General features: G+C 47.1%; 1 protein-coding gene and 1 non-coding gene across 2 annotated transcripts in view; one reads left to right on the top strand and one right to left on the bottom strand.

The window, feature by feature from the left end:
• Positions 1-23,345, bottom strand: part of CMTM4 (CKLF like MARVEL transmembrane domain containing 4) — a 74,020-nt gene extending 50,675 nt beyond the window's left edge. Inside the window, exon 1 of the mRNA XM_059153727.1 lies at positions 22,857-23,345. Within this exon, the coding sequence (XP_059009710.1) occupies positions 22,857-23,042 (186 nt within the window). The 5' untranslated portion in view covers positions 23,043-23,345. The remainder of the gene's footprint in view (positions 1-22,856) is intronic.
• Positions 18,895-19,001, top strand: LOC131819068 (U6 spliceosomal RNA). Its single transcript, XR_009349047.1, has one exon. It is a non-coding gene; the product is annotated as a U6 spliceosomal RNA (small nuclear RNA).
• Positions 23,346-27,886: the final 4,541 nt, after the last annotated feature.

Here is a 27,886-nt window from a genome sequence, read left to right as displayed (position 1 = left end):
ATCTTGCTCAGCAGGGAGCCTGCTTCTCCCTCTGCCTGCCACTCCCCTGCTTGTGTTCTCTCTCTCTCTCTTTCTCTCTCAAATAAATAAATAAAAATAATAACAAACACGACATGAACACATCTCGAGTGTATTACCCTGAGTGACAGTTTCAAAAGGTGGCATACTTGGTGATTTCACTTCTATGACATTTTGGAAAAGACGAAAGTACAGTGATGCGGGACAGATGAATGGCTGTGGAGGGCTGGGTGTGACTGCAAAGAGCATGAAACTTTTGTGGGCTGGTGACACCGCTATGCCCTAATTACAGTAGTTGTTAGGTCAATGTATATATCTGTTTTTTAAAAAATCACAGAACTGTACACCAAGAAGTTCATTTCAGTGTATTTTAATTGAAAAAACAGAACACGTGGAGACCACCAAAATCCTTGGCACGTGCCCAGACCTCCAGAGCTCAACTTCTGTCAGTTTTCTTATGCGCTAAGAAAATGGTGTGTGCTCCCTAATTAAATATTTTCTTGCTGATTTAGCTCAAAACCATAATATGACAAATTCTAAATTAGCCTTTAAATGCTGTTCTTCCAGATTCAAATACAGAGTAAAAGCCTTCAATCTTGCCATTCAGTCATTAAATGAAACAAAAATAATTTTAAGAAAGAAACAGATTAGACCACCTGGGTGGCTCAGTCAGTTAAGTACCTGCCTTTGGCTGGGGTCATGGTCCCAGGGTCCTGGGATCAAGTCCCATGTTGGGGTTCCTTCTCAGCAAGGGGGTCTGCTTCTCCCTCTTCCTCTGTCCTCCACCCCTGGCCCCAATCTCTCTCAAATAAATAAAGAAAATCTTTTTTTTTTTTTTTTTTAATTAAGGGGTTTCTAGGTGGCTCAGTCAGTTACGTGCCTGCCTTTGTCTCAGGTCATAATCCTAGGGTCCTGGAATCAAGACCTGCATCGGGCTCCCTACTCAGTGTGGAGTCTGCCTCTCCCTCTCCCTCTGCAGCCCCATTCAAATAAATAAACAAGGGGCTATAGCTCAGTGGTAGAGCATTTGACTGCAAATAAATAAACAAAACACCTTTCTAAAAAATCCATTAAAAAAAAGAATGAAACAGATCAATTTCCAAAATGGCAACCAAAAAGCAAGCCAGAGTCTACTGGACAGGTCCGAGCAGAGACAGTCTAAAGCATAAGGAAGCACGCTCAGATGCTAGCTTTCGGGACACAGTGTTCAATGTTCATAGTTTAAATATTCAAGCAGGGTATTTTTTGGAATTATAAATATATCCAAAAGCAAGTTACAGAACTGCATGTATAGTATCCCATTTCTACAATATATACCTGCTAATGGAAATTCTTTATAACTGACTGAATAGAATACTGGTGATTTTTACTTCTTTTGCTCATTTTTCTGTATCTGATCTTCTGAAATTTTATTTATGTGTTTTTTAAAAAGATTGCATATATTTGAGAAAGAGAGCACAAGCAGGGGAGGGGGAGCAGAGGGCAAAGGAGAAGTAAACTCCTTGCTGAGCAGGGAGCCCAACGTGGGGCGCGATCCCAGGACCCCTGATTCATGACCTGAGCCAAAGGCAGATGCTTAATGGACTGAGCCACTCAGACGCCCCTGATCTTTTTTTTTAAAAAACAACAAATACGGGGACACCTGGGTGGCTCAGTTGATTAAGCAGCTCAGCTCAGGTCATGATCCCAGCATCCTGGGATCCAGTCCCACATCGGGCTCCTTGCTCCGCAGGGAGCCTGCTTCTCCCTCTGGCTCTGCCTTCCACTCTGTCTGCCTGTGCTCGCTCTCATTTGCTCTCTGACAAATAAATAAATAAAATCTTTAAAAAAAAAAAATGAATAAAATTTAAAAATAAAACAACAAATACAAAATACCTTTAAAATAAGAAAATAAGTTTTTTCCACTTTGGAAAACAGAAATCAAGTTTAAAATGTGGTATTTAGGGGCACCTGGGTGGCTCAGTGGTTTAGGCCTCTGCCTTCGGCTCAGTTCATGATCTCAGGGTCCTGGGATCGAGCCCCGCATCGGGCTCTCTGCTCAGCGGGGGAGCCTGCTTCCCCCTCTCTCTCTGCCTGCCTCTCTGCCTACTTGTGATCTCTCTCTGTCAAATAAATAAATAAAAATCTTTTTTTAAAAATGTGGTATTTATATTACAGATCTATTTACATATGACTTAACACTGTGTGCTTCTTGACATAAAGGAGCTTTGTAAGCCACACATAGTACCAGATCCCAAAAGACACTTTATCAGATGGGTGGCTGGAGAATGAAGAACAGAAATATAGAAGGCTTCTCAAGGAGCACCTGGGTGGCTCAGTCATTGGGCACGGGGTGGCCCAGTCATTAAGCATCTGCCTTCAGCTCAGGTCATGATTATGTCAACGGCTGCAGAAAAAACATTTCACATAATTCAACATTTCCAGTTTCCACTCCCCTTGCTTGTGTTCCCTCTCTGGCTGTCTCTTTCTTTGACAAATAAATAAATAAAATATTTAAGAAAAAAAAAAAAAAAAGAAGCAGCCTTTGCAAGAGAAATGCCTTCTCTGGTGTTTGTATATGAAGAAGGGGGAAGAAATCAGGCCAGTGATAATGGTGTTCAGATGGAGGGAGGCCCATGAGTGATGGTGAGCAAGCAGAATGGATCCTGACATGGGAAAAAGGCAGGGGAGTGGACCCAGGGGGAGATCACGCAATTTGGAAGAGGTATGAAGGAAGGAGAGTTGAAGGACGGCGTGTGACGGAGAGTTAACAGTAGTCTCATAGGAAAAGAGCTGTCCCTGCTCACTGATACCTTCCCTAATCCATCCCTCTCCCCTCCCCTAGGAGAAGTGATCCCAGGCTGCTCCTTGCACAGGGGTGTCACGCTCAGGATCCTGAATACACGATAGGGGTGGACGCCTGACCCTTGGGCAGCCAGTCCACAGGCTGGCCAGGCACCTCTAATCTGGCCTGGCTGGGAAAACGCCACCCAAATAAAGTCAGTGGGAATCAGGCCAATCAGACCTGTAATTCAGCCTGTAATTCAGTCAGCTGGTGGCCAAGAGAGCAGACAGACCTGGGATGAACATTTTCCACAGCCTATCAGACTTGGGGCACCTGGCTGGCTCAGTCACTGAAGCACACGACTCTTGATCTCACGGTCATGAGTTCAAGCCCCATGGTGGGTATAGAGTTTAAAGAATAAATACCATAAAATAAATAACCTCTCAGAATATACTTCTAATATGTACAGCTATAGCTTTATCAGAAAACAACACGACTGCACTTTCCTAAGCGTTCTTTCATGTTTCTTCTGACCTTTAAGAGCTATTCTTGGGGTGAGGCAATCATTTCCAGAAAACACTGAGGTGTCACCCTGCAGAGTCGAGTGTTGTCCCGCACTCATAGGCTGCTGTTGAACAGCGAAATGCGTTTGTTCCATAGGGCCTCTCACTCTGGCATTCCTTACAGCCCAAAATGGTGTTTCCCTCTGCGAGCGAGCGAGGCAACAAGGGTTTTCACAGACTCTTCCTTGCAGTCTCCTTACTTTAAAACAGTGTTTTCTTCAGCCAATTTTCTCTTCTTGGAAGCAACCAGAGCATTCACTTTTATTAGGAAAACTACCTTCCCTCACCGGGTGTTCCACTTCCTCTCAGGTCCTGGACCAGACCTGCTCCCGGGATTCTTGCTGGTCCTTGGCTCTGTGGGACAGACACAGCGCCAGATGCCGCCCTCCACAGTGGGGGTCATGGCCCCTGGCCCCCGCCAAGTGTTTGCCCCCAAGTCCTCAGGCCAAGTTAGTCCATGCTCATAAGCTCCTGCCAGATACAAGTCCAAGGGACAGATTATCCATCCCCAAACAGCCCCCAGTGGCAGGGGATGAAGCACTTGGCAGTCTCAGGTTAGAATGGGACCGGCATGAATCTGGGCAGAGCCCAGTCCTCTTTCAGATGTGGTTAGTCCACAGTCCATTCTACGAAGAGAGGACACGGGCCCTCTGTAGCCTAGGAGCCATGGGAGGCCCTTGACTGGGCAGCGAGAAAGAAACGCTTAGTCCCATACACTCCGCTCAAGTTAAACTCCCAAGATTCGTGAGGCCCTACGGCTTGGCCCTCCCAGGGCTCCCCCCAAGGCCTGGCTTACCTGTCCCGCAGCAAACCCCAAAGAACTAAGAGCTGACCAAGGCCGCAGGGATGGGCTCAGCCTCGGGAGCAGCCCACCCAGCTGGTCACATAGGCAGCCCAGTGCACACACCCCAATGGGGGGAAAGTCCCATCCAGTTATCCCCACCAACCCCCATGACCCATCACACACCATCAAGTGTCTGACAGATGCTCTGAGCGGGACTGAAAGCTCTTAATTTCAACGACATCGGAGCTCTTGTCCAAGTGAGTCAGTGAATTACTCCTGTACCTGTCTTCATTCAGTCACGTGGTATTAAATACATCGTCATCCGCACACCCCCCAGAGGCCCACATAAGGTGCTGAGAGGCCCGGCACACGCACATGCTTGTTAATTCAAAATAAATCTGTTTAAAATACTCTACCTGGAAAATTAAATTGCAAGTTTACATTTTTTTGCTTTATTTGGTCTTATTTAAAAATACACTTTCCTATCTAGCTTAACATCACAGCTAAGCCATGTTGCCAGTTTGTTTCCCAATTAAGTACCGAGGACACAAGCTGCCGCATCCGTACCTCTGTGCCGGTTAGAGACGGAGCCCAGTCTGGGTGGGCCTGGCTCGGTAAGGGAACAGTGAGTTAAAAATGGAACACACACACCAGGGCTGATGAAGTGGAGGAGGCAACCCTTCCTCCCAGTGGACACAGCCCAGCGCCGGCCATGTGCCGGGCCAAGAGCAGCATGCAGGCTGGACTTCAGCACCCCCTCACCCTCCCAGTCAGACCTGCCGTGCAGCACACAACCTGCCCAACTGTACAAAGTAGCTCTGGACACAGCAGGACGATGAAGACTTTCCATGTCCCTCTAGGACACTAACGCTGCTGAACCACTCCGGCTAAATCCTATAGCTGCCGGACCCTAATCATCTGTGTGTTCAGCAGTAAGATGTTTTCTACTGCAGTCGGTGAAGGGACCGACTCTTGGTGTCTGCTCAGGGGGTGATCTTATGGTTGTGGGATCAAGCCCTGCGTCTGGCTCTGTGCTCAGCACGGAGTGTGCTTGGGACAGACTCTCTTTCTCTCTCAAATAAATAAATTGGAAAAAGGAAGGAAAAAAGGAAAAAAAAGAAGCTTACTGTTTCTTAACTTTATTTTCATTTATACTGATCTGGTCTGAGACACAATGGTAGATTTTACAGTCCATCAAAAAACAAAAAAGAACTGCAGGGCTCCTAGAGAATTCTGCGGAAGCAGACAAAAAGGAGGGGCTGCACAAAACACTGACCATACAGGACACCCGCAGGCTTCCCTCCATCTGGCAACTGGTCACTCTTTGTGGGTCTCACTCATCTAATCAGAGTGGCAATCCCTAGGGCCCCCAAAGTCACACCCCAACAGCTGAAGCTTTCCCAAAGCATCCAGTGCAGATGCGGCATCTGTAGTGTCTCCCCAGCCAGCCCACCACCACCAGCCTGGGCACCCCCATTCCTGTAGTGGCCTCAGCCTCCCTCCACCGTCACCACGCTGTGTCAGGACTGTGCAGAGAGCCATCTGGATCTACTCCCCTGGGACAAATGGGGTCTGTGTTCCCAGTTTCAGCTCCAAAACCGTACTCTACAAGAAGACAGACCAACCTGCTAGCAAATTATATTGATTTCAATTTATTATCAGAGAGATGAAGGGACAAAAAGGCAACTTTATTTCTACCAACATTTGGGTTCTGTTATAATCCAAACTTCAGGGCCCCCGAGTCAACTGGCCACCCCCGGATGCTCACTTGAGCCCCCTGCCTGGGCTGGTCAGACAACTGCACTTACCGTCCAACATCACAGCCAAAGATCTGATCTGTTCTATATGGTCTTTACTACAGTAATGCCCTAGGAAGCACCCAAGGATATTTACTACTCATCCTCTCTCCCCATAATCATAAGAAAGATGATCTGAATTCAGAGAGCTGTTCCACAGCTGTCTTCACAGAAGAGAAGCAACTAAGAATTCCAGCCTAAATCTCAGGGTCCAGGACCACCAACAAACTGGGTAGCCACAGGCAAGCCACAGCTTCTTTAGGGGTCAGATTCATTACCCATAAAACAAAGGAGGGGCATACATGAATGGCTTTAAGTTTCCTCCTAGTATAAAATTCTGACTTTTTTTGTTTAAGATTTTATTTATTTGACAGAGAAAGACACAGTGAGAGAGGGAACACAAGCCAGGGGAGTGGCAGAGGGAGAAGCAGGGTCCCTGCTGAGCAGAGAACCAACCCGATGCAGGGCTTTATCCCAGGACCTTGGGATCATGACATAAGCCAAAGGCAGACACTTATCGACTGAGCTACCCAGGCACCCAAAATTCTGAGATTTTCTGAATCTCAAGAATTTTCTGAATCTCTTGAGCCATCTTGGACCTCCACTATTGATTTATACCGTGATCTCACCTGGCTACAGACTTAAGTCTATCCCCCCCTCTCCAATTCATATGGTAATGATGGTATCTGGCAAGGGAGCCCTTGGGAGGTAATTAGGGTTGAATGAAGTCCTAAGGACAGAGCTGGCGTGATGAGGTTAGTGCCCTTGTAAAGAGGAGGAAGAGAAATAGGAAAAAAAAAAAAAAAAAAAAAAAAAGAGGGAGAGAAATGCCTCTCTCCTTGCATGCAGGGAGAGGCCATGTGAGCACTCGGGGCAAGACGACTGTCAACCGCAAGCCAAGAGAAGTGACCTCAGAATGACGCTTACCTCGCAGGGACCTTGGCCCAGCCTCCAATACTATGAGCAACAAAACTACTATTATTAAAGCTACCCAATATATGGGATTTTGTACAGCAGGTGAAGACATATCCTCAACGTGAATTAGCTGTTTTTCTTTTCTTCCTGGATCTGGGGCTGGTTCTAGACTCGCTAATAGATCAAACTGAACTTGGATGAACAGGAAGTGCTTACCCAGCAGCCAAGTGTTTGCTACTGTGAAAACTGAACAGGAGCAACCTGGGTCTCTGCCTTGCAGGTGTTTACGGCCTTAGGACAATTAACTGTAAGTATACCCGAATCTATTCAGGAAGCCAGAAAACCCAGGGACGCCCGGCTGGCTCAGTCAGAGAGGCTTGCCTCACCCCAGCCCACTCTGGGTTGTGAGTTTGAGCCCCTCTCCCTGAGTATAGCGATTACTTAAATAAATAACACTTGAAAAAGTAAATTTAAAAAATTTTTTTAAAAAGCCAGAAGGGGGGGTGCCTGGGTGGCTCAGTGGGTTAAGCCTCTGCCTTCGGCTCAGGTCATGGTCTCAGGATCCTGGGATCGAGCCCTGTGTTGGGCTCTCTGCTCAACAGGGAGCCTGCTTCCCTTCCTCTCTCGTTCTCGGCCTGCCTCTCTACCTACTTGTGATCTCTGTCTGTCAAATAAATAAATAAAAATCTTTAAAAAAAATAATAGCCAGAAGGGCACCTGGGTGGCACGGTTGGTTAAGTGTCCAACTCTTGGTTTCAGTTCAGGTTGTGATTTCAGGGTCATGAGACTAAGCCTTGCCTTGGGCTCTGAGCTGAGCTCATCAAGTCTGTTTGAAATTCACTCTCCCTCTCCCTCTGCTCCTGCTGCTCATGCGCACTCTTTTCCTCAAATAAGTACATTGTTTTAAAGGAAAGAGGGGGCCCCTGGGTGGCTCAGTGGGTTAAAGCCTCTGTCTTTGGCTCAGGTCATGATCCCAGGGTCCTAGGATCGAGCCCTGCATAGGGCTCTCTGCTCAACAGGGAGACTGCTTCCCTTCCTCTCTAGGCTGCCTCTCTGCCTACTTGTGATTTTTGTCTGTCAAATAAATAAATAAAATCTTAAAAAAAAAAAAAAAAAAAGAGAGAGAGAGAGAGAAAGGAGAGGAAGGAAGGGAGGAGGGGGTCCAGAGAGGGAGGACCACATGGAGCGTAAGCTGGTGTTCCATCCCAGGACACAAACTGGAACCAAGAAAACCCAGGATGGGCCTGGCAGGACCAGAGGAAGAAAGCTGGGGGAGAGCAAAGAGAGAAGAGGATGACCCTGCCTCACCCCGGCCCACTCCTTGCCCGGGTACCTTCTGGCTGGGCAAAGGGCTGCAGCGCCCTTACAGGGTCCGTGTGTTACTGCGGGAGAACGCGGAGCTTCCAGCCAGGATGAGGCGCCTGATCTAGGTCGACAGACCCTGAAATGAAACAGACCCAGCGGAGGAGCCAGGACCCAGGGGCGAGAAGGATAACAGCAGCACTCAGCAGGCACTTCCCTCGGCCAGGTTCCACGCGAGGCCCTTTCCGTCCAACCTCACGCCAACCCCGAGGCGGCTGGTGGTTCCCTTACCTGTATTCCCTGCCCTTCTGGCCTGACTCAGGCCCCTGAAGACCAGGCTGAGGAGGACTAAGGGGCATGGCCCTAAGTGTAGGTGGTCAAGACCTCTTTCTGGGAAGGAAAAGTGACCAGGGAGAAGCAAGAAAACAACAGAGAAATCCAGACTGGGGTACAGAAAGCCATGGCGGGCCTCTTCCAGCCACCCAACAGCACAGCGGGCGGAGCAGAGGACAAGTGAAAGGCACAAGTGAAACCGGGAGGGCCTAACACGCACGAAAACGCAGCCCACAGGGGCCCTCTCCAGATAGCCCACATCTCAGAATCAACTCTCAAAGACTTTGAAATGGACCAAAAAGGGTTACTGAGTATCTTTAATACAAGAAGGGGCCTTGTTAGAACATAACTTTCCAAGTTACCTGATTCTGTGGGATTTGTGCCTTTTAGGACCTTTGAGATATTCTGCAACTCTGTTAAGTTGTACGAAACTGATAAGCAGTGCAAAGGATTCTTGTCTGTAGACAGGCAAATTAATCTTCTGGTGGAGAGACAAGTGACCCTCCTTAAAGCCAAAGTGGCATGTATTCGAAATTCATTTCATGGTGAGTGTGTATCTGTGTTGGCGCGGGGGAGGGGGTGGAGGGGGCGGGGGGGGGGGGATGCACACATACTCTTTCCGTGCAAATGTCTTGACTTCTCCTTCCAACACATTGTAATCTTATGGGTTTAATCTTACTAGTCCCATCATTAATTAATAAATTTTTTTGTATTTGTACGTGAGTTCTGACTTTATCCTTTAAAAACTATCTTATAAGGCCCATAAACAAGCTAAAGCCCAAATGGAGGCCAATATTGTGCAGTAGCTGTTCTACAAAGGGAAAAACAGGTTCCAGAGGCCAACAGTTCCTTCAAAGCCACATACTTTGAGGCGCTGGCTCAAGGGGAACAGGACAATCAAGCCGCAATTTTCACCTCTCTGCCCCTCTTCCACCAGCTGGCAGCCTCCAGTTTCCTCAAGACTTTCACTGGCTCTGATCTAGAAATTCTTAAATTTCACTGGCAATTCGAGGAGCCAGTAGAGAAGGACTGAGAGTCTCCCCTCTACAATGAAACCAGCACCTCTCCGGACTCTGACAGATGTGACCCCTTCGCTGTGGAACTTTCGGGAGCCAGAAGGGCTCTTGAGGCTGGCAGACCTACCAGGAGCAGGGCGAGATGAAGAGGAGAAACTGAAATCCTCTAAGTCCCCATAGGACGAGAAAGACGCAGGTCGTTGGAGCAAGGCTCAAAACCTGCCTTGTGGTTATAGAAACCCCCTTAAGGGGGTCCCGGGTGTGGTCTCTGCAGGCTGGCTGCCGGGCTCCCCACCCCGTAGCCGTGGGGACCATGAGCGAGTTAGTGATACCAAAGAGCCTGTTTTCTCCTCTAGAAAGCATCTGCCTCAGAGGACGGCTGCGGGCATTACAGGAGAGAACACGTGTGTAACACTCCGCAGTCTGGCACATAGTAGAGGCACAATAAATGTCAGCTTCAGTCGTTTTCTGGCTGAGAGTGAATTGAATATAATGTAAAATAAAAACAAGGACTATAATAAAACCTAACCGCCACCTATAAATCGCATTTGTCACATCCTTCCCACTACCACTGCCAGAAGACCCGCTGGGTCTCCCGCTCTCACCTGAGAGCCCGTCAGGCAGGCTGTTCTCGCGTCCACCTCAAAACCATCCGTCCTCGCCCCCTTTAACCCAGCAACAGCCAAGAGAAACATGAGAACCACGTAAGTGATTTTATATTTTTTTTAGTAGCCAGACCTTTTAAGGAGTAAAAAGAAACAGAATTTTCCGAGTATATTTACCCAACTATATCCAAAGTATTATTTCGACATGTGATTAATATAAAAAACGGAGATATTTTACACTCCCTCTCTTCCGGTCACAGCTTCATCATCTGGTGTGTATTTAGTACTTAACGCGTATCTCAGTTTCGTACAACCCACATTCCAGGCGGCCTCAGCTCCAACTGCTCCCCATGTCTTCCAGAAAAATCCAAATTCACCGGCCTCACAAATCAGGCCCTTTTCCCTCCTTCCACAACTCTGCCTGGGTTTACCCCTCTTCCTTACCTGTCCCCCAACTCCCAGCACCTGGTGTATTTCTCCTCCACGGGACACACCACACCTTGCGCCAGCCACTGGCTGTTCACCACTCGACATGTGACGGCCCCTTTCCCAGGGGCAAGGGCTTCCTTGCCACGCCGTCCCTGGCCCCTAGGAGAGCACCCTTGGCTCTGGTGGTAACAATGGTTTGTGTGCTTTCCCACCAACACCACACCCTCACTCCCAAGCCAACCAAGCACCCATCGGAGGCAAGGATTTTTGTCCTGTTCATGTGTAACAGCAGCTGACCCAGCGGAGGGTTTCAAACACGTACAGATTTTTTTTTAAAGGGAAGAATACGTTAGAACCTTTACCATTTAGCTTCTGATCTTGATCTAACTCTCAAGTCATTCAGCCAACTCTTAAAGGACACACACGTACGGGGTTTGGACCAAAAACGGTTGAGACCAACCATGCGAGCTAAAGCAGCAACTACCGCTGGGACAGCCCTTGCTCCTGGGGCTTGGGTTGTTGTTGTTGTTTTGTTTTGTTTTGTTTTGTTTATTGGCACAAAAATCTTTTAGCCTTAAACTGTTTTTCATAGCTGCGCTGGGATCAACGGGAAACCACAAAAATGAAGGCTTCCACTGTGCCAGCCATCAAACTGTAGTGGTAAAAAAGAAGCCATCCAAAACTATCCACATCTGATTGAACTCTGAACATTTTAAGTGTTTATTAACCCATATAATTCCCAAATTTAGCCAATTATTTGAAGTGCTCAGAGACAAAATTCTGGGTTCCTGTATTTCCTTCCAGCCCCCTCCAGCCTCCAGAAGATCGAGGCCTCCCTTCCCAGGCCCCATGAACTGCTGTTCTTTTATTTCCAAAAGTCTTTATAAAGACAACCACTAGAACCCTCAGCCTCAATCCTGGTTGCAACTTTTTCTTTATACATGTTAAGCGTCTGCTCTGAGAGCTCTCAAAGATGCCAGCTTGGCAGATCCTGAGCGATCCTCTCTCTTAACATGTTAATCAGAAAGCAGACAACTTCGACAATAATCGGAGAATCCCTGGTTTTCATCTTACACTTTCCCAAGCAAAAAGCTTGGCGAGGCCTCTTATGGTTTCCCCTCCTTTTACAAAAATCTGCCTTCTAAGCAAAAGCTTCTGTTTCCTAGTAGCAGTAGATACCCTCTAAAACTCACAGTTTAAAAAAAGAAAAGAAGAATTACAGTGGCATTTTGTTTCCATACTTTTCTCCCCAATATTTTCCACTCAGAGCTGAGTCCAGAAGCTTATTTCTAAGTACACAAATATAGGTTATTTTTTCCTCCAAGATCCTATGTTTTCCAACAGTTTGACCTTATAAGCTCCCTTAAGTAATCCCCCTTTATTTTTCTCTCTTTTACTAAACAGAGATGCATATTCAACTGGCTGCCCAGGGCCTTACTATGGCCAGGCACCGTTTCAGACCCCAGGGACATAGCAGGAAACTTAACACACAACATGTCTGCTCTCATCGAGCTGAGGTTCTAGTCTGGTGGTAAAAACTATGAAGAAAAATGAAGCAGGAAGAGGGGATCAAGAGTGGGGATGGGGGTGTCCTACTTTACACAGGGGGGTCAGGGATGGTCTCTTTGGAGCAGAACAGAACAACAACGGTGCTGAAGAACAGAGCCAAGTGACATTTTGGGGGAAGGGGGCAGGGAGTGGAGGACACAAGAATAAATCTCAAATGCAAAGACTCGAAGGCAGGAGTATGTTACTCAAAACGTCAATCAAAGCTTCTGATCAACATAAAATCATCAGTACCGTTAAAATTCCAGCCAAAGAAGAAAGTGGCCTGATTACTAGTTAATGTAGCTACACTGGACTTTTGGAAATAGAATGCACCTTGCACCACAGTCTCTCAATCTCCTTATTTCTGCATTAATAAACTCTAGGGCTCCCAGAGGACCCCACTCTGAAAACCAGGGATGGACCCCACCATTTAATGTCTGGAGACAAGACCACCATGAACATCGGACCTCACTTCAAGTGAGAATCTTCCACACCAAGAATCCTCCCCATCAAGAAGTTCAACTGCTTAAAAATAAAGCAGGATTTCCCAAAGGAGGTGTTGCTCTCTAAATCCCGGCCCCTTCCACTCATCTGTCCCTTCTTCAGCCAGCTGCAGGCCTGCTCCCAGTCCTGGACCACTTTGAACGGGGCCTTTGAAAGTTTAAATTGGCTTTCCGCCACCACACACAAGGCTGAGGCCATCCCCTCCTCTGGGGGTGCCTTGTTCTCTCATTCTCTACCTCTCCGGGTCTAATCTCCTTCCCCCTGGGCTCTCTGGAGTCCCACCTCGCTAATGAATCCAGACCCCAGCTCCTCTCGCCCTGCTTTTTACTTCTGGCGCACACACAGCCTGTCTCTCCCCGTCCCCCGGGGATAATCTCATTTTCCAAACAACAATATCGGGACACACTGTGAGTACATGGGTACTTGTTGTATGAATCACTATAATTTCAATGCTTGGAATATTTCATAATTTAAAGTTGTATCATTATTTTTTTAACTTCAGATGTACTTATGCATCATCTGATGACACAGCACACAGCACACGGGGACCATCTGGGAAAATTCAGAATCTGTGATCACAGTCAGGGGCCTTGGAGTACAGCTCTATTCTCGAACAAACAACTGGACTGTCCATAGAAGTCGGACATCATCCTACAAAAGGATCTGAGGCTACTTCGAGCAATGAGGAGAGAGAGGCACTGACAGCAGCGGTGGGGGTCAGGCCCGAATGCTGGCACTGTGGGTTATTCCAAGAGCTTGTGGAGCTAGCCGGTCCACCTTCCAAAACCATCAGCCTCAGCTGCCACACAGACCTCAGCCCTTTAGGGGGCGGGACCTGCACGTGCTGTAGCTCAGGTGTCTTCGGAACTCCCCCAGGCTGGAAATAGGCCTCTCTTGAGCACCCAAGCAGACATCCGTTTTACCAGGAGGGAGGGGCATCACGGACTGGGCAGTGCGCATACATTCCCGGTCTGTCTCCCCTCAGCATCCTCTGCAGGGCCATGCATGACCTGGGAAAGGCTCTTCCTGCTTTCCAGTTAGGAAAAAAGGTCCTCCTCCAAGGCTGTCAAGGAAGAAGTGATTTTGCCCTGTGACCCCGGAGGAGCCAGAAGGTCTTATGGAGCTCACCGTTCCCCACTGGTAAGTACTTGAGGTTAGGCACACTGGAGACCTGGAATAAACTGGGACCTTCAGGCATATTGTACAGAAATGCTGACCAGCACCACAATTCTTTAATGCTCAGAAATTTAATGGCATTGTCCTTTGATCTAATAAAAAGCATTCCTTGAAATGTAACAAAAAGTAGTAACAAATCAAAAGAAGAGTGCAGGACATTTACTGAACATTCTTCTTAAATAGCCAAAAATTGGAAATCATGATCCCATTAAGCCTTTGGGAGAGAAAAACTCCAAACATCTTTTCATTTGCTCTGTCATACTAAGGTTTCTTTTTTCCTCATTTCCTATCTGCTACAGTTTTTTTTTTTTTTTTTAAGATTTTATTTATTTATTTGACAAAGACAGAGATCACAAGTAGGAAGAGAGGCAGGCAGAGAAAGAGAGGAAGCGGGCTCCCTGCTGAGCAGAGAGCGGAATGCGGGGCTCCATCCCAGGACCCCGAGATCACAACCTGAGCCGAAGGCTGAGGCTTTAACCTACTGAGCCACCCAGGTTCCCCTGTTACAGTTTTTTTAAATGGTGATATAACTGACATTTAACAATTTATCAGTTTCAGGTGTACAACAATGATTCAGTATTTGTTTATACTGGGAGGTGATCACCACAATAATTCTAGTTAATATGTGTTATCATCCACAGCTATAAAATTTTTTTCTTGTAATGACAACTATTAATATAGACTCCCTTACAACTTTCAAATATGTAATATAGGATTATTAACAATAGTCACCATGCTATAGCATGTTACAAACACATATGACATTTCAACAAATAGAATGAGGGTAAATTCCTCTCAAATGAAAGAAATTTTGCCTTTAGCAAATACATTAAATAGATCAAGTGCCTGCTATCATGCAGAATCCTTCCTTCCTTTTTTTTTTTTTTAAACAGGAAAAGCTACTGAAAAAATGTTCAAGCTTTTAGATTCTTTAACAGTTCTGTATTGTCTGAATCATTCTCCCTGAGGGCCTCCAAATTACAAAGTAGGTAAAAGTAAGTTAAAGTCAAGTTAAAGGTAAGTTATGGTCAGGGGATGCCTGGGTGGCTCAGTCCGTTACACGTCTGCCTTCAGCTCAGGTCATGATCCCAGCCAGGGTCCAGGGATTGAGTCATGGTATCAAGTCCCGCAAAGGGCTCCACGCCCAGTGGGGAGTCAGTCTGCTTCTTTCTCCCCCTACTCTTGTGCTCTTGCTCCCTCATTTTTACCCTCTCTCTCTCTCTCCCCCTCTCAAAAAAAAAAATATATTTTTTAAAGATTTTATTTATTTGACAGACAGATCACAAGTAGGCAGAGAGGCAGGCAGAGAGAGAGGAGAGAGGAGGAAGCAGACCCTTCACCAAGCAGAGAGCCTGATGCGGGGCTCGATCCCAGGACCCTGAGATCATGACCTGAGCTGAAGGCAGAGGCCTTAACCCACTGAGCCACCCAAGTGCCCCAATAAATCAAATCTTTAAAAATAAAGGTTTTGGGATGCCTGGGTGCCTCAGTGGATTAAGCCTCTGCCTTTGGCTCAGGTCATGATCTCAGGGTCCTGGGACTGTGTCCCGCATCGGGCTCTCTGCTCAGCTGCTCAGCAGGGAGCCTGTTTCCTCTCTCTCTGCCTGCTTGTGATCTCTCTGTCAAACAAATAAATAAAAATATTTTAAATAAATAAATAAATAAAGGTTTTGGTCATACATCAGCTTTCAGGCTAATGTATGTTAATGTAGAACTAATAACAGCTAACATTTTAATAATTTTTGAATAGAAGATATTTGCATGTGGCATCCAATTCAACAAGTACAAAAAGTCATACAGTAAAACTCAGTCTCCCTTCTACTCTGGCCTTCAGCCACCACCAGCTTGTATCATTTTAGAGATATTCTATAGTGCCAACAGGGGTGTAACAAGTTATACTGGAGGCACTTTGCTCAGAATTTTGTCTGCTATGTTCATCAGCACAGGTAGTACTATCATCAACCCCAACTGTAAGTCAAGAGACCTGTTTACGTGACATGAACAAGAAACTGGCCAAACATCTCATACTCTCAGAACCCATCCCCATCTTTCTACTCCCCAACACGCGCACCCGCAAATGCATACACATACACACACACACGTGCATACACACACACACACACACACACACACACACGTGCATCCCTAACCAAAGGTGACTTGATGTTACATTGTTCCCTGTCCCCTAAATATTCTCCCACCAATCTTCACCATCTGTTTGCCTGGCTAATTTGACTTTCCATCTAAATTTTAGTATGAGGAGGACCCGGCTGGCTCAGTCGGTACAGTATGCTACTCTCGATTCTGAGGCTGTGGGTTTGAGTCCCACACTAGGTTCAGAGATAACTTAAAAAAAAATAAAATTCTTAAAAAAAAAAAAATCTTTAGAATCAGTTTGTCTCCATCTAAAAAAATCTTGCAGGAATTTTGGGATTGTGTTAAACCTATAAATTAATTTGTGTAGAGTATTAAACCTATACTGAGTCTTCTATGGGGCACCTGGGTGGCTCGGTCAATTAGAGGTTAAGCAGCTGCTTTCGGCTTAGGTCATGATCCCAGGGTCCTGGGATGGAGTCCGGTATCAGGATCGCCATCGGCCAGAAGCCTGCTTCTCCCTCTCCCTCTGTCTGCTGCTCCCCCTACTTGTGCTCAGTCTCTGTGAAGTAAATAAAATCTTTAAAAAACAAAAACAAAACATAATGAGTCTTCTAAACCATGAACATAGTAAATCTGTCCACTTACTTAGGCTGTCTTTAATTTCTTTCTTCAGTGTTCTGGAATTTTCAGTGTGCATCCTGTACATATTTCATCTGATTTATACCTAAGAGTTGTTGTAACTGTCAAGTTTTTTGGTTTGTTTTTTCCCCGTTTCTGACAATTTACTGCTTTTATTGTGAGGATACAGAAATACTGATTTTTGTGAGCTTATGAGCTTTATCTAGAGATTCCCATGGGATAGTCTACACAGACATCTGCAGAGAGACAGTTGTTCTTTCCTTTTTTTTTTTTTTTTTTTTAAGATTTTATTTACTTATTTGGAGAGAGACACAGCAAGAGAGGGAACACAAGCAGGGCGAGTGGTAGAGAGGGAGAAACAAACTTTCTGCTGAGCAGGGAGCCCAATGCGGCACTCAATCCCAGGACCCTGGGATCATGACCTGAGCAGAAGGCAGTCGCTTAACAACTGAGCCACCCAGGCATCCCACAGGTGTTCTTTCTTTCCAGTCTGTATGCCTTCCATTTATTTGTCCTGCACTGGCTAGCAATACCAGTACAATGCGGAGTATCTGTGGGGAGAGTAGAGATCACTGGTTTCATCACAGGGGGAAAGCTTTCATTTTCACCACTAAGTATGTCAGCTGTAGATTTTTGGTAAATGACCATTTTTGGGTTAAGGAAGTTCCCTTCTCTTCCTAGTTTGTTGGCTGCATTTATCCGGAATGAATGAATGTTGAATTCTGTTAAATGTTTTTCCTTCATCCATTGACATAATCATGTGTTTTTTGTTATTTAAGCTGTTCATATGGTGGATTACATCTATTGATTTTGGAAAACTTAACCAGTCTTTTATTCCTGGGATAAGTCCCAATTGGTGGTGGTATACTAGTCTTTTTATATACTATCCCTGGATTTGATTTCCTAGTATTTTGTGGAGGATTTTTGAATCTGTGTTCATGAGAACGACTGGTTTGTAGTATTCTTTTCTTGAACTGTCTTTGTCTGGCTTTATAAAGTGGATGTGTACTTTAACACTTTCCTGAGGTCTGGGATGATAATTTACTATTTTGAACACCATAAAAGGGAAGAGTGGTTTTAACTTTGCTTTTCTGGTAGAATTAATTTGGTTTTAAGTCTCTGGCCAGGAAGACAATTTCCAAAGATAACAGTTAAGTTCCTAAATGAAAGTGAGATTGTTTTACAAGGAGCCACTAAGGTAGATCCGAGAATACAATGGAGCAAAATTCACTACTTCATTCACCCTAAGGCCCTATCACATTGCCACCCCCCTACCCCCGCCCCCCAGCCACCTCGAGAAGGGGCTGTGCCCAATTGGCTTGAGATAAAAAGCAGACAAGGTTTCCATCAAATATAGCTATGTTATTACTCCACCCTGAAATGTAAATACTCACATTTGCCTTTGAATTACCTAAGAAAGCACCTATCACAACGGACTTCTGAGTTCTTAAAATTCCTAAAATGCTTCGTCACTACTGACCACATTATACTATTGAGGAAGCCAAGCCAAGGATGGGGTTAAGAGATTTCAAGATCAGTAGAACTAAAATCTGATTTTAAACACCTCATATCACCCAACTTTGCTTATAAAAAGTTCTGAAATATGGGGCGCCTGGGTGGCTCAGTGGGTTAAGCCGCTGCCTTCAGCTCAGGTCATGATCTCAGGGTCCTGGGATCGAGTCCCGCATCGGGCTCTCTGCTAAGCAGGGAGCCTGCTTCCTCCTCTCTCTCTCTCTCTCTCTCTCTCTCTGCCCGCCTCTCTGCCTACGTGTAATCTCTGTCTGTCAAATAAAATAAATAAAATCTTTAAAAAAAAAAAAAAAAAAAAAAAAAAAGTTCTGAAATAATGGCAATGCAATGTCAGAAAGTCCATCAGCCATGGGAGAGGCTTAAGAAAAGGATGTGAGGTGAAAGAGCTTCCTCAGAAATCTTTTTAGAACTGAAATACTAGGGGCACCTGGGTGGCTCAGTGGGTTAAGCTGGGTTAAGTCTCTGCCTTCGGCTCAGGTCATGGTCTCAGGGTCCTGGGATCGAGCCCCACGTTGGGCTCTCTACTCAGCGGGGAGCCCCCCCCCCGCCCCCGCCTGCCTCTCTGCCTACTTGTGATCTCTCTCTGTCAAATAAATAAATAAAGATTAAAAAAAATAATCAATAGGGGTGACTGGGTGGCTCAGTCTGCCTTCAGCTGCCTTCAGCTCAGGTCATGATTCTGGGGTCCTGGAATGGAGCCCCACACCCGGCTCCTTGCCCAGTGGGGAGCCTGCTTTGCTCTCCACCCTTCCCCCCACTCATGCTTGCATGTTCTCTCTCTCTGAAATAAATAAAAGCTTTAAAAAGATTTAATCTACAAAACTACACTGATCAATCTTCATATTTCAGATTAGTTTTACTATCAGAAACATCCAGTGCTCGCTTCGGCAGCACACATACTAAAACTGGAACGATACAGAGAAGATTAGCATGGTCCCTGCGCAAGGATGACACGCAAATTCGTGAAGAGTTCCATATTTTTTTAGGGGCGCCTGGGTGGCTCAGTGGGTTAAAGCCTCTGCCTTCGGCTCAGGTCATGATCCCAGAGTCCTGGGATCGAGCCCCACATCGGGCTCTCTGCTCAGCAGGGAGTCTGCTTCCCCCCTCTCCCTCTCTCTGCCTGCCTCTCTGCCTACTTGTGATCTCTGTCTATCAAATAAATAAATAAACTATTTTTTTAAAATCCATTTAAAATTTTTTTTAAGATTTTATTTATTTATTTGAGAGCGAGTGAGAGAGAACCCGAGCAGGTTGAGGGGCAGAGAGAGGAAGAGACTTCCCATCCAGCAGGGAACCCAATGCAGGACTCAATCCCACGACACGGGGATCATGACCTAAGCCAAAGGCAGAGGCTTAACTAACTGAGCCACCCAGGCACCCCATCAATTTAGCTTTTAAATCACTAGGAAGCTGGGGCAGCCGGGTGGCTCAGTTGGTTACGCAACTGACTCTTGATTTCGGCTCAGGTCAGGATCTCAAGGTCCTGAGATTGCTTCAGGCTCCAAGCTCACTGGGGAAGTCTGCTTCTCTCGCTCCCTCTTCCTCTGAGCCTCCCCTCCATTTGCTCTCTCTGTCTCTCTCTAAAATAAGTAAATAACTCTTAAAAATAAAAAAAGACAGACAGAAATCACTAGGAAGTAAACTATATTTAATTCAAACATAGAATTGTAATTTGGGGATGGCAACTTCACCAAGTTTCTTTAAAGACAGGAAATATTTATTAATTAGCAACAGTGGTATCTATCTTTTCTTACACTCTAACTAAGCACCTAAAATGGTAGGTGCTAATTTCTACATCACCTCATTCTCTTAATACTTTTAAGAGGCACAGGCTTGTTTTAACAATAAAACCTCAGCCCTGGGGCGCCTGGGTGGCTCAGTGGGTTAAAGCCTCTGCCTTCCACTCGGGTCATGATCTCAGGGTCCTGGGATCAGAGCCCAAAACCCACTCTCCGTTCAACGGGGAGCCTGCTTTCCCCTCTCTCTCTTGCCTGCCTCTCTGCCTACTTACGATCTCTCTCTTTGTGTCAAATAAATAAAATCTTGAAAAAAACAAAAAACCCTCAGCCCTGAGGTTGAGTAAATAGTTCTGGTAGAGAACTGATCGCAGGGCACCTGGGTGGCTCAGTGGGTTAAGCCTCGGCTTTCGGCTCAGGTCATGATCTCGGGGTATCCTGGGATCAAGCCCCACATCAGGCTCTTTACTCAGAGGGGAGTCTGCTCGCCCCCCCACCCCATGCCTGCCTCTCTGCCTGCCTGTGATCTCTCTCAAGTAAATAAATTAAATCTTAAAAAAAAAAAAAGGAACTGATTGCTAACACCAATGTGACGCTTTAATATTAAAATGACAGCGAGGGATGTCTGAGTGGCTCAGTCTATCTGCCTTCGCTCAGGTCATGATCCTGGGGTCCTGGGATTCAGGCCCACACCTGGTTCCTGCTCAGCAGGGAGCCTGCTTCTGCTTCTCCCTCTCCCCCTGCTCATTCTGTCTCTCTTCCCACTCTTTCTTTCAAATAAATTTTTAAAATCTTAAAAAATTAAAGTCTGAAACTTGAAAGTGCATGTGAATCACCGGGGGAATCCTGTTAAACTGCAGATTATGATTCAGAAGGTCCCGGGTAAGCTCTCTGATCCTGCATTTCCAACAAGCTCTGTGATGCTGGCAACGTGGCTGTTCTGTGGACCACACTGAGGAGTACCAAGGATCGCTACAGGTTACAAGAAGGTCACAAACCACAAAAAGAAAAAAGTCCATGAAAAACTAAAATGAAAGAGTCAGATTCTTCTCAAAACAATACATTAGCCATAATATAAGCTCTAATGTAAAAATTAAAACTTATCCATATTTCCTGATGGGATTCTGAACTTTGTAACATCTTTAAAATATCTTCATAAGGACTTCTTAATCCCAGAAGCCAATTTCTCCGAGCTTTGTGAGGGTCCCTGTCCCCACTAAAATCCCTGACTTGAGATCAAGACCGAGAAGCCACATACATGGGAGACTGTTTCAAGCTACCGTAGCCTTCCAGCAGGTCCCTTCCTTTCACTCACCCACACATCCTCTTGCGTTTAAATTCAAACATGAGACAAATGGCAGAATTACGTGAGGTTTTAGGGGCTGGGCCCGCACGTTTTTCCACATGAAAAGCAAATTTCTACAACAAAACAGCACCTTACCAAAAGGGCCATGACAAACACCACCAGTTTCCATTTCTGGCCTTCAGTGACAAAGTTCCAGCGCTGAGAAGGCAATTAGAGCTTTATACAAACTACTTATTTTCATTCTTTTACATTTTAGTGGCAATTTCTCTTTACTTTCAAAAGTCCACGGAATCAACAAAGGAAGGTAGGTTAGAAGGTCCTGCTTTCCACCTGGGTCCAAGTTCACGCCCTGCTCTTTTCTTTACTCATTTCTGATCCTCGGGCTGTACTCAAACATTGGCTAGCTGCCTCTTAAAAGGCACCACCCTCCTCCCTCCCCCACCTCCTCCATTCTCCTTGCTAACAGCAGTGCCTAACTACAGAACCAACATATCCCTGAGAACATTCCAGCTGACTGGATAAGGTCAGTTTAAAATTCTAGGGAGGGATAACCTATTCCATTCGTCTCTCTTTAGAGCCCTTCAAAAATATCCCCTGGCCATCAGCAGAACAAGCAGGAGAGAGAGAAAACAGTCTCAGATTCTGCAATTTACAAATACTGAGACCTTTACTTGAAGGGTATCCACATTTTGTATTATTCCTAAGGGATGTTTATCTATGTACTCAAGTAAGCATAAGCCCAGGGCTTGGAAGAAACAAAATGTACATACATTGCAGCTCCAAGCAAATGGCTTCTCTAGCTGAGAAGGCTATAAAGTTTTGTTGTGGGGACTCAGAGGAAGGCCTACCTGTGACAGGGAAGGTGGGGACACACTTTTTTCCTGAACTGGAGCATGCCTTGTCCACAAGAGAGCTAAGCAACTACCCAGAGAGGCCTGTTACAAAACCATAAAAGAGGAGCAGGGCTGGCAGGCCCCTGCTCTAAATACCCTGGAAGCAGAAAATAAGAACTCTAAGAAATGAGCGACAAGTCTGACGGAAAGTTCTGTTGCTGTTGCCTCCAACACTGGCTGCCCTCCTCGAGTGATTTAACTCTGGGCACCAATTGGGCAATGCCAGCCACCCAGCAGGGACAGAGGCTTCAAGGATGCTGGTTGGGTCTTCTAGGTTAATCAGGGGGAATCAAATCTCCCCATTATAAACTGGAGACTCTGAGGGGCAGATCTGGGCACCCCCCCCCCCACTGCATCTAGGCTACATGCCTCCATTCAACCCATCTGTTGAGTGTCTACCCAATGCCTCGCACTGGGCTAGGTGCGGCGCAGGAAATCAAGCCACAGTCCCCAGTGGTGGAAGCAGACACAGAGAAGGGCCTTCAGGGGAGGTAGAGGTTGTGCGGGCCCCGAAAACCTGCCACAAATTGCTGTGGCCAGTAGTCACTCAGGGGACATCATGACCTCCGCGCTGGACTTCGTTGACCACGAAGCCCAAAAATGAAAAAGGCTCGCGACGGCGAAGGCGGGAGTGAACAGGTAGGCCCGGGGGAGGGGGGCAGGTGTTCGAGTAGGAGGCGCACAGGTGAAGTGCGGGGCTGGAGAGGGCTCGGTCCCCAGGGAAGATGGGAGGGTGGCCCAGGACCCCGAGAGGAAGAGGGGGCGCGAAGGGCTGGAGTCTGGCTCCGGGACGCTGGTGCGCGGCGGCGGCCGGCCGGGCCTGCGCCCCCGAAGCGGGAGCGGGGAGGGAAGGCGCCCAGCTAGGCCGCCCGCCCGCACCTGGGGCCCCGCCCGGCACCTACCACTTGGGCGACCTTGAGGCAGCCGAGCGCGCCGCGCAGGTAGTCGGGGTCGCAGCGCAGGCCGGCCAGCCCGCGGCGCTGGCTCACCGGCTCGGTGGTGGGCTGGTACGGGCTGCTGGCGCCCGAGATCATGGAGGTGCTCGAGGCCTCGCCCTCGAAGCCGTCCAGCTCCTCGCCGCTCCGCATGCTGCCGCCCGGCCCCGGGCCGCCTCGCGCGGCCGGCCCCCGGCGCCCGGAGCTGGCGGGCTCAGCGGGGCCGCCGCATCGCCGCCGCCGCCTGCCCGACCGCCCGCGGCCCGCCCCGCCGCCGCCGCCTCCTCTGCGCCCGCCGCCCGGCTGCAGCCGCGGCTCGGTCCGCTCGGGCTCGGCTCCCGCCGCCTCGGCAGCGGAAAGGGAGGGAGGCGGGAGCAGGCGGAGAGGGAAGGAGGCGGGAGCCGGCGCGGCGGGCCGGGAGGAGGCGGAGCGAGTGCCCACCCGCCGGCCGCTCGGCGGCGCTCCTCGGCGGCGCTCCGCGGCTGCGGCGAGACGGGGGCGAGGGCCCGCGCCTCGGGGGCCTCGGGGGGCGGGGCTCCGGCGGGCGGGGCGGGGCGGGGCGCCGTCTCCTCAGACCCCGCCCTCACCTGCCTGTGCGCTGGGGCCGCAGGGACCCGCTCCAAGTCCTGCCATCCCCGCGAGCGAGTGAGGGGGTCGTGAGGGCGGAGAGGAAGGAGGGCTGAGGGAGCATCAGAGTGAACCCAGACTGCACAGAGTTGCTTTCCCAGGGCGCTGCCTTAGTTTCTCTTCTGGAGAGAGTGGGGTCCTCTGCAGTGGGCTGGGAGACTTCCCGGTGAAGACCAAGACGTGCTATGCGACCCCCTGCTGCGAGCGGTGCTTGGTCCCGGGTGGGTAGGGTTAGAGGGAAGCTAAGGGTCTGGATCCCCTCCCTGGGAGCCTTGCGACAAACCAGAACTGAAGCCAGACAGAGTGCTGCGGGAGTGAAAGAATGAATGAGGGGTCGCTCAGCACAAGGTCTGCAGAACAGACACGATAAATATTTGTAACTCCCGATGTAAGTTCTGGATCCACCGGCCTGACCGTGGAGGGGCGCTAGCACATTGTAGACCCTCCGTAAGCAACGTTAGTTGCTTCTCTGCTGAAAAGATTTTGCAATCTCTTTCTAATCGTCAAGTCAGGTTGAGTACAGATTTTTGCTCTGACGGGCATTAATTAGGGACCAATTTGCAATTCAAGTGTGAAGGCTAATTTTAAGCTTAAGTAAAACACTGACTTTCTAAGAATTGTCGCTTTGGTACTGAACTCTTATGCACTCTAGGCACTGAGCAAGATAATTGAAGAAGGTATTATTGTTCCCATTTTTCAAAAGGGCAGACTAAAGCTCAGGAGTGGTAGTAGCTTGTCTCCAGCGACACAATTCCGTGGTGAGCGGAACCCAAGTACCAACATTTCACTAATGTTGCCTCAGATATAATGTAGATAGCCTGGTGAGCTCCAAGCTGAGGTGCAGTAAACATCATAACTAAAAAGATCTCCATTTAAAGGGCTTTCACCTTCAGGTTACCAAAGAAGGGGAAACCAGTATCTCTAATACTCTATTCAACCAAGAAATCTGTATTGGGCACTTACTGTGTGCTAAGAAATATACTAGGATCTGGAAATAGACTGCCAGTAAAGATGATGGGTTGGATGTAGGCTTTGGCCTCTGTTGTCTCCCCAAAACCCAGTAAAATGACAGTGATGAGGGATTTATTTATATATTTATTTATTTTTAGCATGAAACCACTGGGTTGGGGCGCCTGGGTGGCTAGATCTTTAAGCGTCTGCCTTGGACTCAGATCATGATCCTAGCATCCTGGGATTGAGCCCACATCAGGCTCCCTGGTTGGCTGGAAGCCTACTTCTCCCTCTTCCACTCCCCCTGCTTGTGTTCCCTCTCTCACTGTGTCTCTGTCAAATAAATAAATAAAATCTTAAAACAAAACAAAAACACTGGGACAAAGAATGGGCATGGGGGACAAGGGCAACAAAGTGTTGGAAACAGAATAGCAAATGGGCAAGTAATAACTGAGCAGATCTAAGAAAGCTAAACTCTAAACTGGCACAGAAAAAAGCTGAGTTACAACCTGGGTTATATCACAGGACAGAGGGCTCCAGAACGGGCAGCACCAAGCCCATGTAGGAGTTGATCACTAGGCACAGTGAAGGGCAGGAGTACCCTACTGAAAACTATGTATCTATGTGTGTCTATGTGCATCACCTTGGATGCTAAATAATATGAAAGCAAAAAAAAAAAAAAAGTTTAATGGAAGAATTGAAAGGAAGTCGTATGGGAAGTAGAGCTGAAAGTCAAAGAAATGGGAAATGAGAGAAAAGAAAATTAGAGAAATAGTCCAAGAGAATAATAGAAGAGTAAGGCTTCCATAAAGCTAAAACCAAGGAAATGGAGGGAAGAAACCATAATAATTCAATAACATTTTCCAGAACCAAAGCATATCAGTTTTGGACATTGCCCAGGACAGTGAATGTACATGGACTTGCACCCAGGCCCATGGGACTGTCAAGGAGAAGATTCTCAAGGTTACAGAGAGGAACACAGCAGGTTTCACTATAAAGGACTGCGAATCAGAAAGGCATCAGACTTTTCTACAGCAACTTTGGGAGCTACAAGGTAATGAAGCAAACCTTCCCACATCCTGAGGAAAAATGATCCCCACCTTGAAATCTGGTTCTGTCTGGAGGATCAATCAGGTACAAAAGTTGATGTCTCTTTCAGACAGGCAAGGCACCCTTTGTCCTTTTATCAGGAGGCTGCTGGAGGACTCCACCAGAATTAGGATTTAAACCAAGGAAACAAAGGACGTGGAATGCAGGAAAAGGTGGATGCTGTCTAGAGAGAGGCGGTGAAGAGCCCAGGGAGAGGCGGGCAGAGACTCCAGTGCAAAAGGGCAGGAAATCAACCAGCCCAGACTGGAGCAGCCAGAGGCTCTAAGAGACCTCCTCAAGATGAAATTAATGTGTTGAGTGTACAGAAAGAGAGATGCATAGTTTTGAGAAGATTTTGAGATAAGTTACGGATAAATGCATAGAGAATGAGGCAAATATTCATATATATTTATTAACTGCAAGGGAAATAAAATGATGCATAGAAAACAAGTATGGTAAATCTCAAGGTTCAATAATATTTGCATAAATATAATAATTTAAACAATGAATGCTGATCTAACCAGAAATAAGTAACTGGAGCAGAAAGCAAGGAAAGAGGAACAGGATGTGTGCAGGTGTGATAGGGAGAAGCAGAGGGTATGCAAGAGATTGAAATACTCATCATCTATCATGAGAGATCAGTAGATGCTTAAAACTGAAAAATCAAGAGGTAGCAGTATAGGCATGCTAATTAAAAATATAAAGAAAGGTACAAAAACAATCAGTTAAAAGTTTCAAAGTGTTGCCTATGGGGAAAAGGAAATTTAATGAGGGTTCCAGGCCTTGTAGAACTATCTGATACTCTCAACTTGGTGCACATACAACAAAAATAAAAACTAAGCTGGGTGTCCTGGCTGGTTTAGTCAGCAGAGCATGTGGCTCTTGATCCTGGGGTCATGAGTTCGAGCCCCATGTTGGGTGTAGAGATTACTTTAAAAAATAAAATATTTAAATATGTTTTAAATATCTAAGAAGAGGGACACCTGGGTGGCTCAGTTGGTTAAGCAGCTGCCTTCGGCTCAGGTCATGATCCCAGCGTCCTGGGGTCGAGTCCCACATCGGGCTCCTTGCTCGGCAGGGAGCCTGATTCTTCCTCTGCCTCTGCCTGCCATTCTGTCTGCCTGTGCTCGCTCTCTCCCCCTCTCTCTCTGATCAATAAAAAAAAATAAAAAATTAAAAAAAAAATAAATATCTAAGAAGAAAAGCTAAGTTTAAAAGAATTTTTAGGGGCGCCTGGGTGGCTCAGTGGGTCAAGCCGCTGCCTTTGGCTCAGGTCATGATCTCAGGGTCCTGGGATCGAGTCCCGCATCGGGCTCTCTGCTTGGCGGGAAGCCTGCTTCCTCCTCTCTCTCTCTGCCTGCCTCTCTGCCTGCTTGTGATTTCTGTCTGTCAAATAAATAAATCAAATCTTTGAAAAAAAAATAAATAAAAAAATAAAAGAATTTTTAATAAAGGAACTTGAGAGTCCATGGTGAGCAAGGCCAACACAGTCCCCCCACCTGGCACAGGCATGGAGGGTAAGCACTGGAAGCCGGTAAGTCTAACAGAGCATGTGCTGAGTGTTGTTCATGGCTATGGGAATTTCCAGCAAGGATTTAATTGAGTCTTGGGATCAGAATTTTGGCTGAGATTTGAAATGTGAAGAGCAGTCTACGGCCATACCACCCTGAACGCGCCCGATCTCGTCTGAAATGTGAAGAGCAGTTAGCGAAGCAAAGAGATGATAAGGGTCGAAGGAAGTGTGTTCCAGGCAGAGGGAACGAGATGTGCAAAGGCCCAGAGACAAGCGAAAGCAAGGCACCATGAAGAGGCTCAAACACAGAATTCAAAGGGAGGAGGATGGCGGACAAGACCTGGAGCTGGAAGCAAGCCTCTGGTCGGTCCCTACAGACCCCTTGTGGGCTGCGTGGCAGGGTGGACTCTGAACAGAAGAGTGTCCAAACGAGACAGTGACCTGGGGCGGCCTGACTGCTAGAACTCTGACTTCACCGAGGGCGAAGGATAGAACGGAAGTGAGATTAGAGTCTCCTCCAGCACGTATTAACTGTTCCCTGTTCCTGGACACTAGCCTAGTGTTTTTAGTTCTAGGGACAGACTCAAAATTTTTACTTCTGGTTTTTAGCAGAAGTTAAACAGGCTTCCAAAGGATGTTGTTAGGAATCCCACATCGTAATGGTAGGTACAGCCTGGCATTACAGGGTCTTCCTCAGTTTTAAATTGCAATATATCTTGAGTCTGTGGCTGTAGCTGTGCCTTCAAGTGTCTGTCAGTGCTGAGATCAAAATGAGGATGATAATGACAGAGAAGTGAGCAGCCTTCTGCCAGGTTCC

Source organism: Mustela lutreola, chromosome 16 (assembly GCF_030435805.1).
Source record: "Mustela lutreola isolate mMusLut2 chromosome 16, mMusLut2.pri, whole genome shotgun sequence".
Taxonomy (NCBI): domain Eukaryota; kingdom Metazoa; phylum Chordata; class Mammalia; order Carnivora; family Mustelidae; genus Mustela; species Mustela lutreola.
Note: the sequence above shows the minus strand (reverse complement) of the source record. Positions and strands in the feature narration are given on the sequence as shown.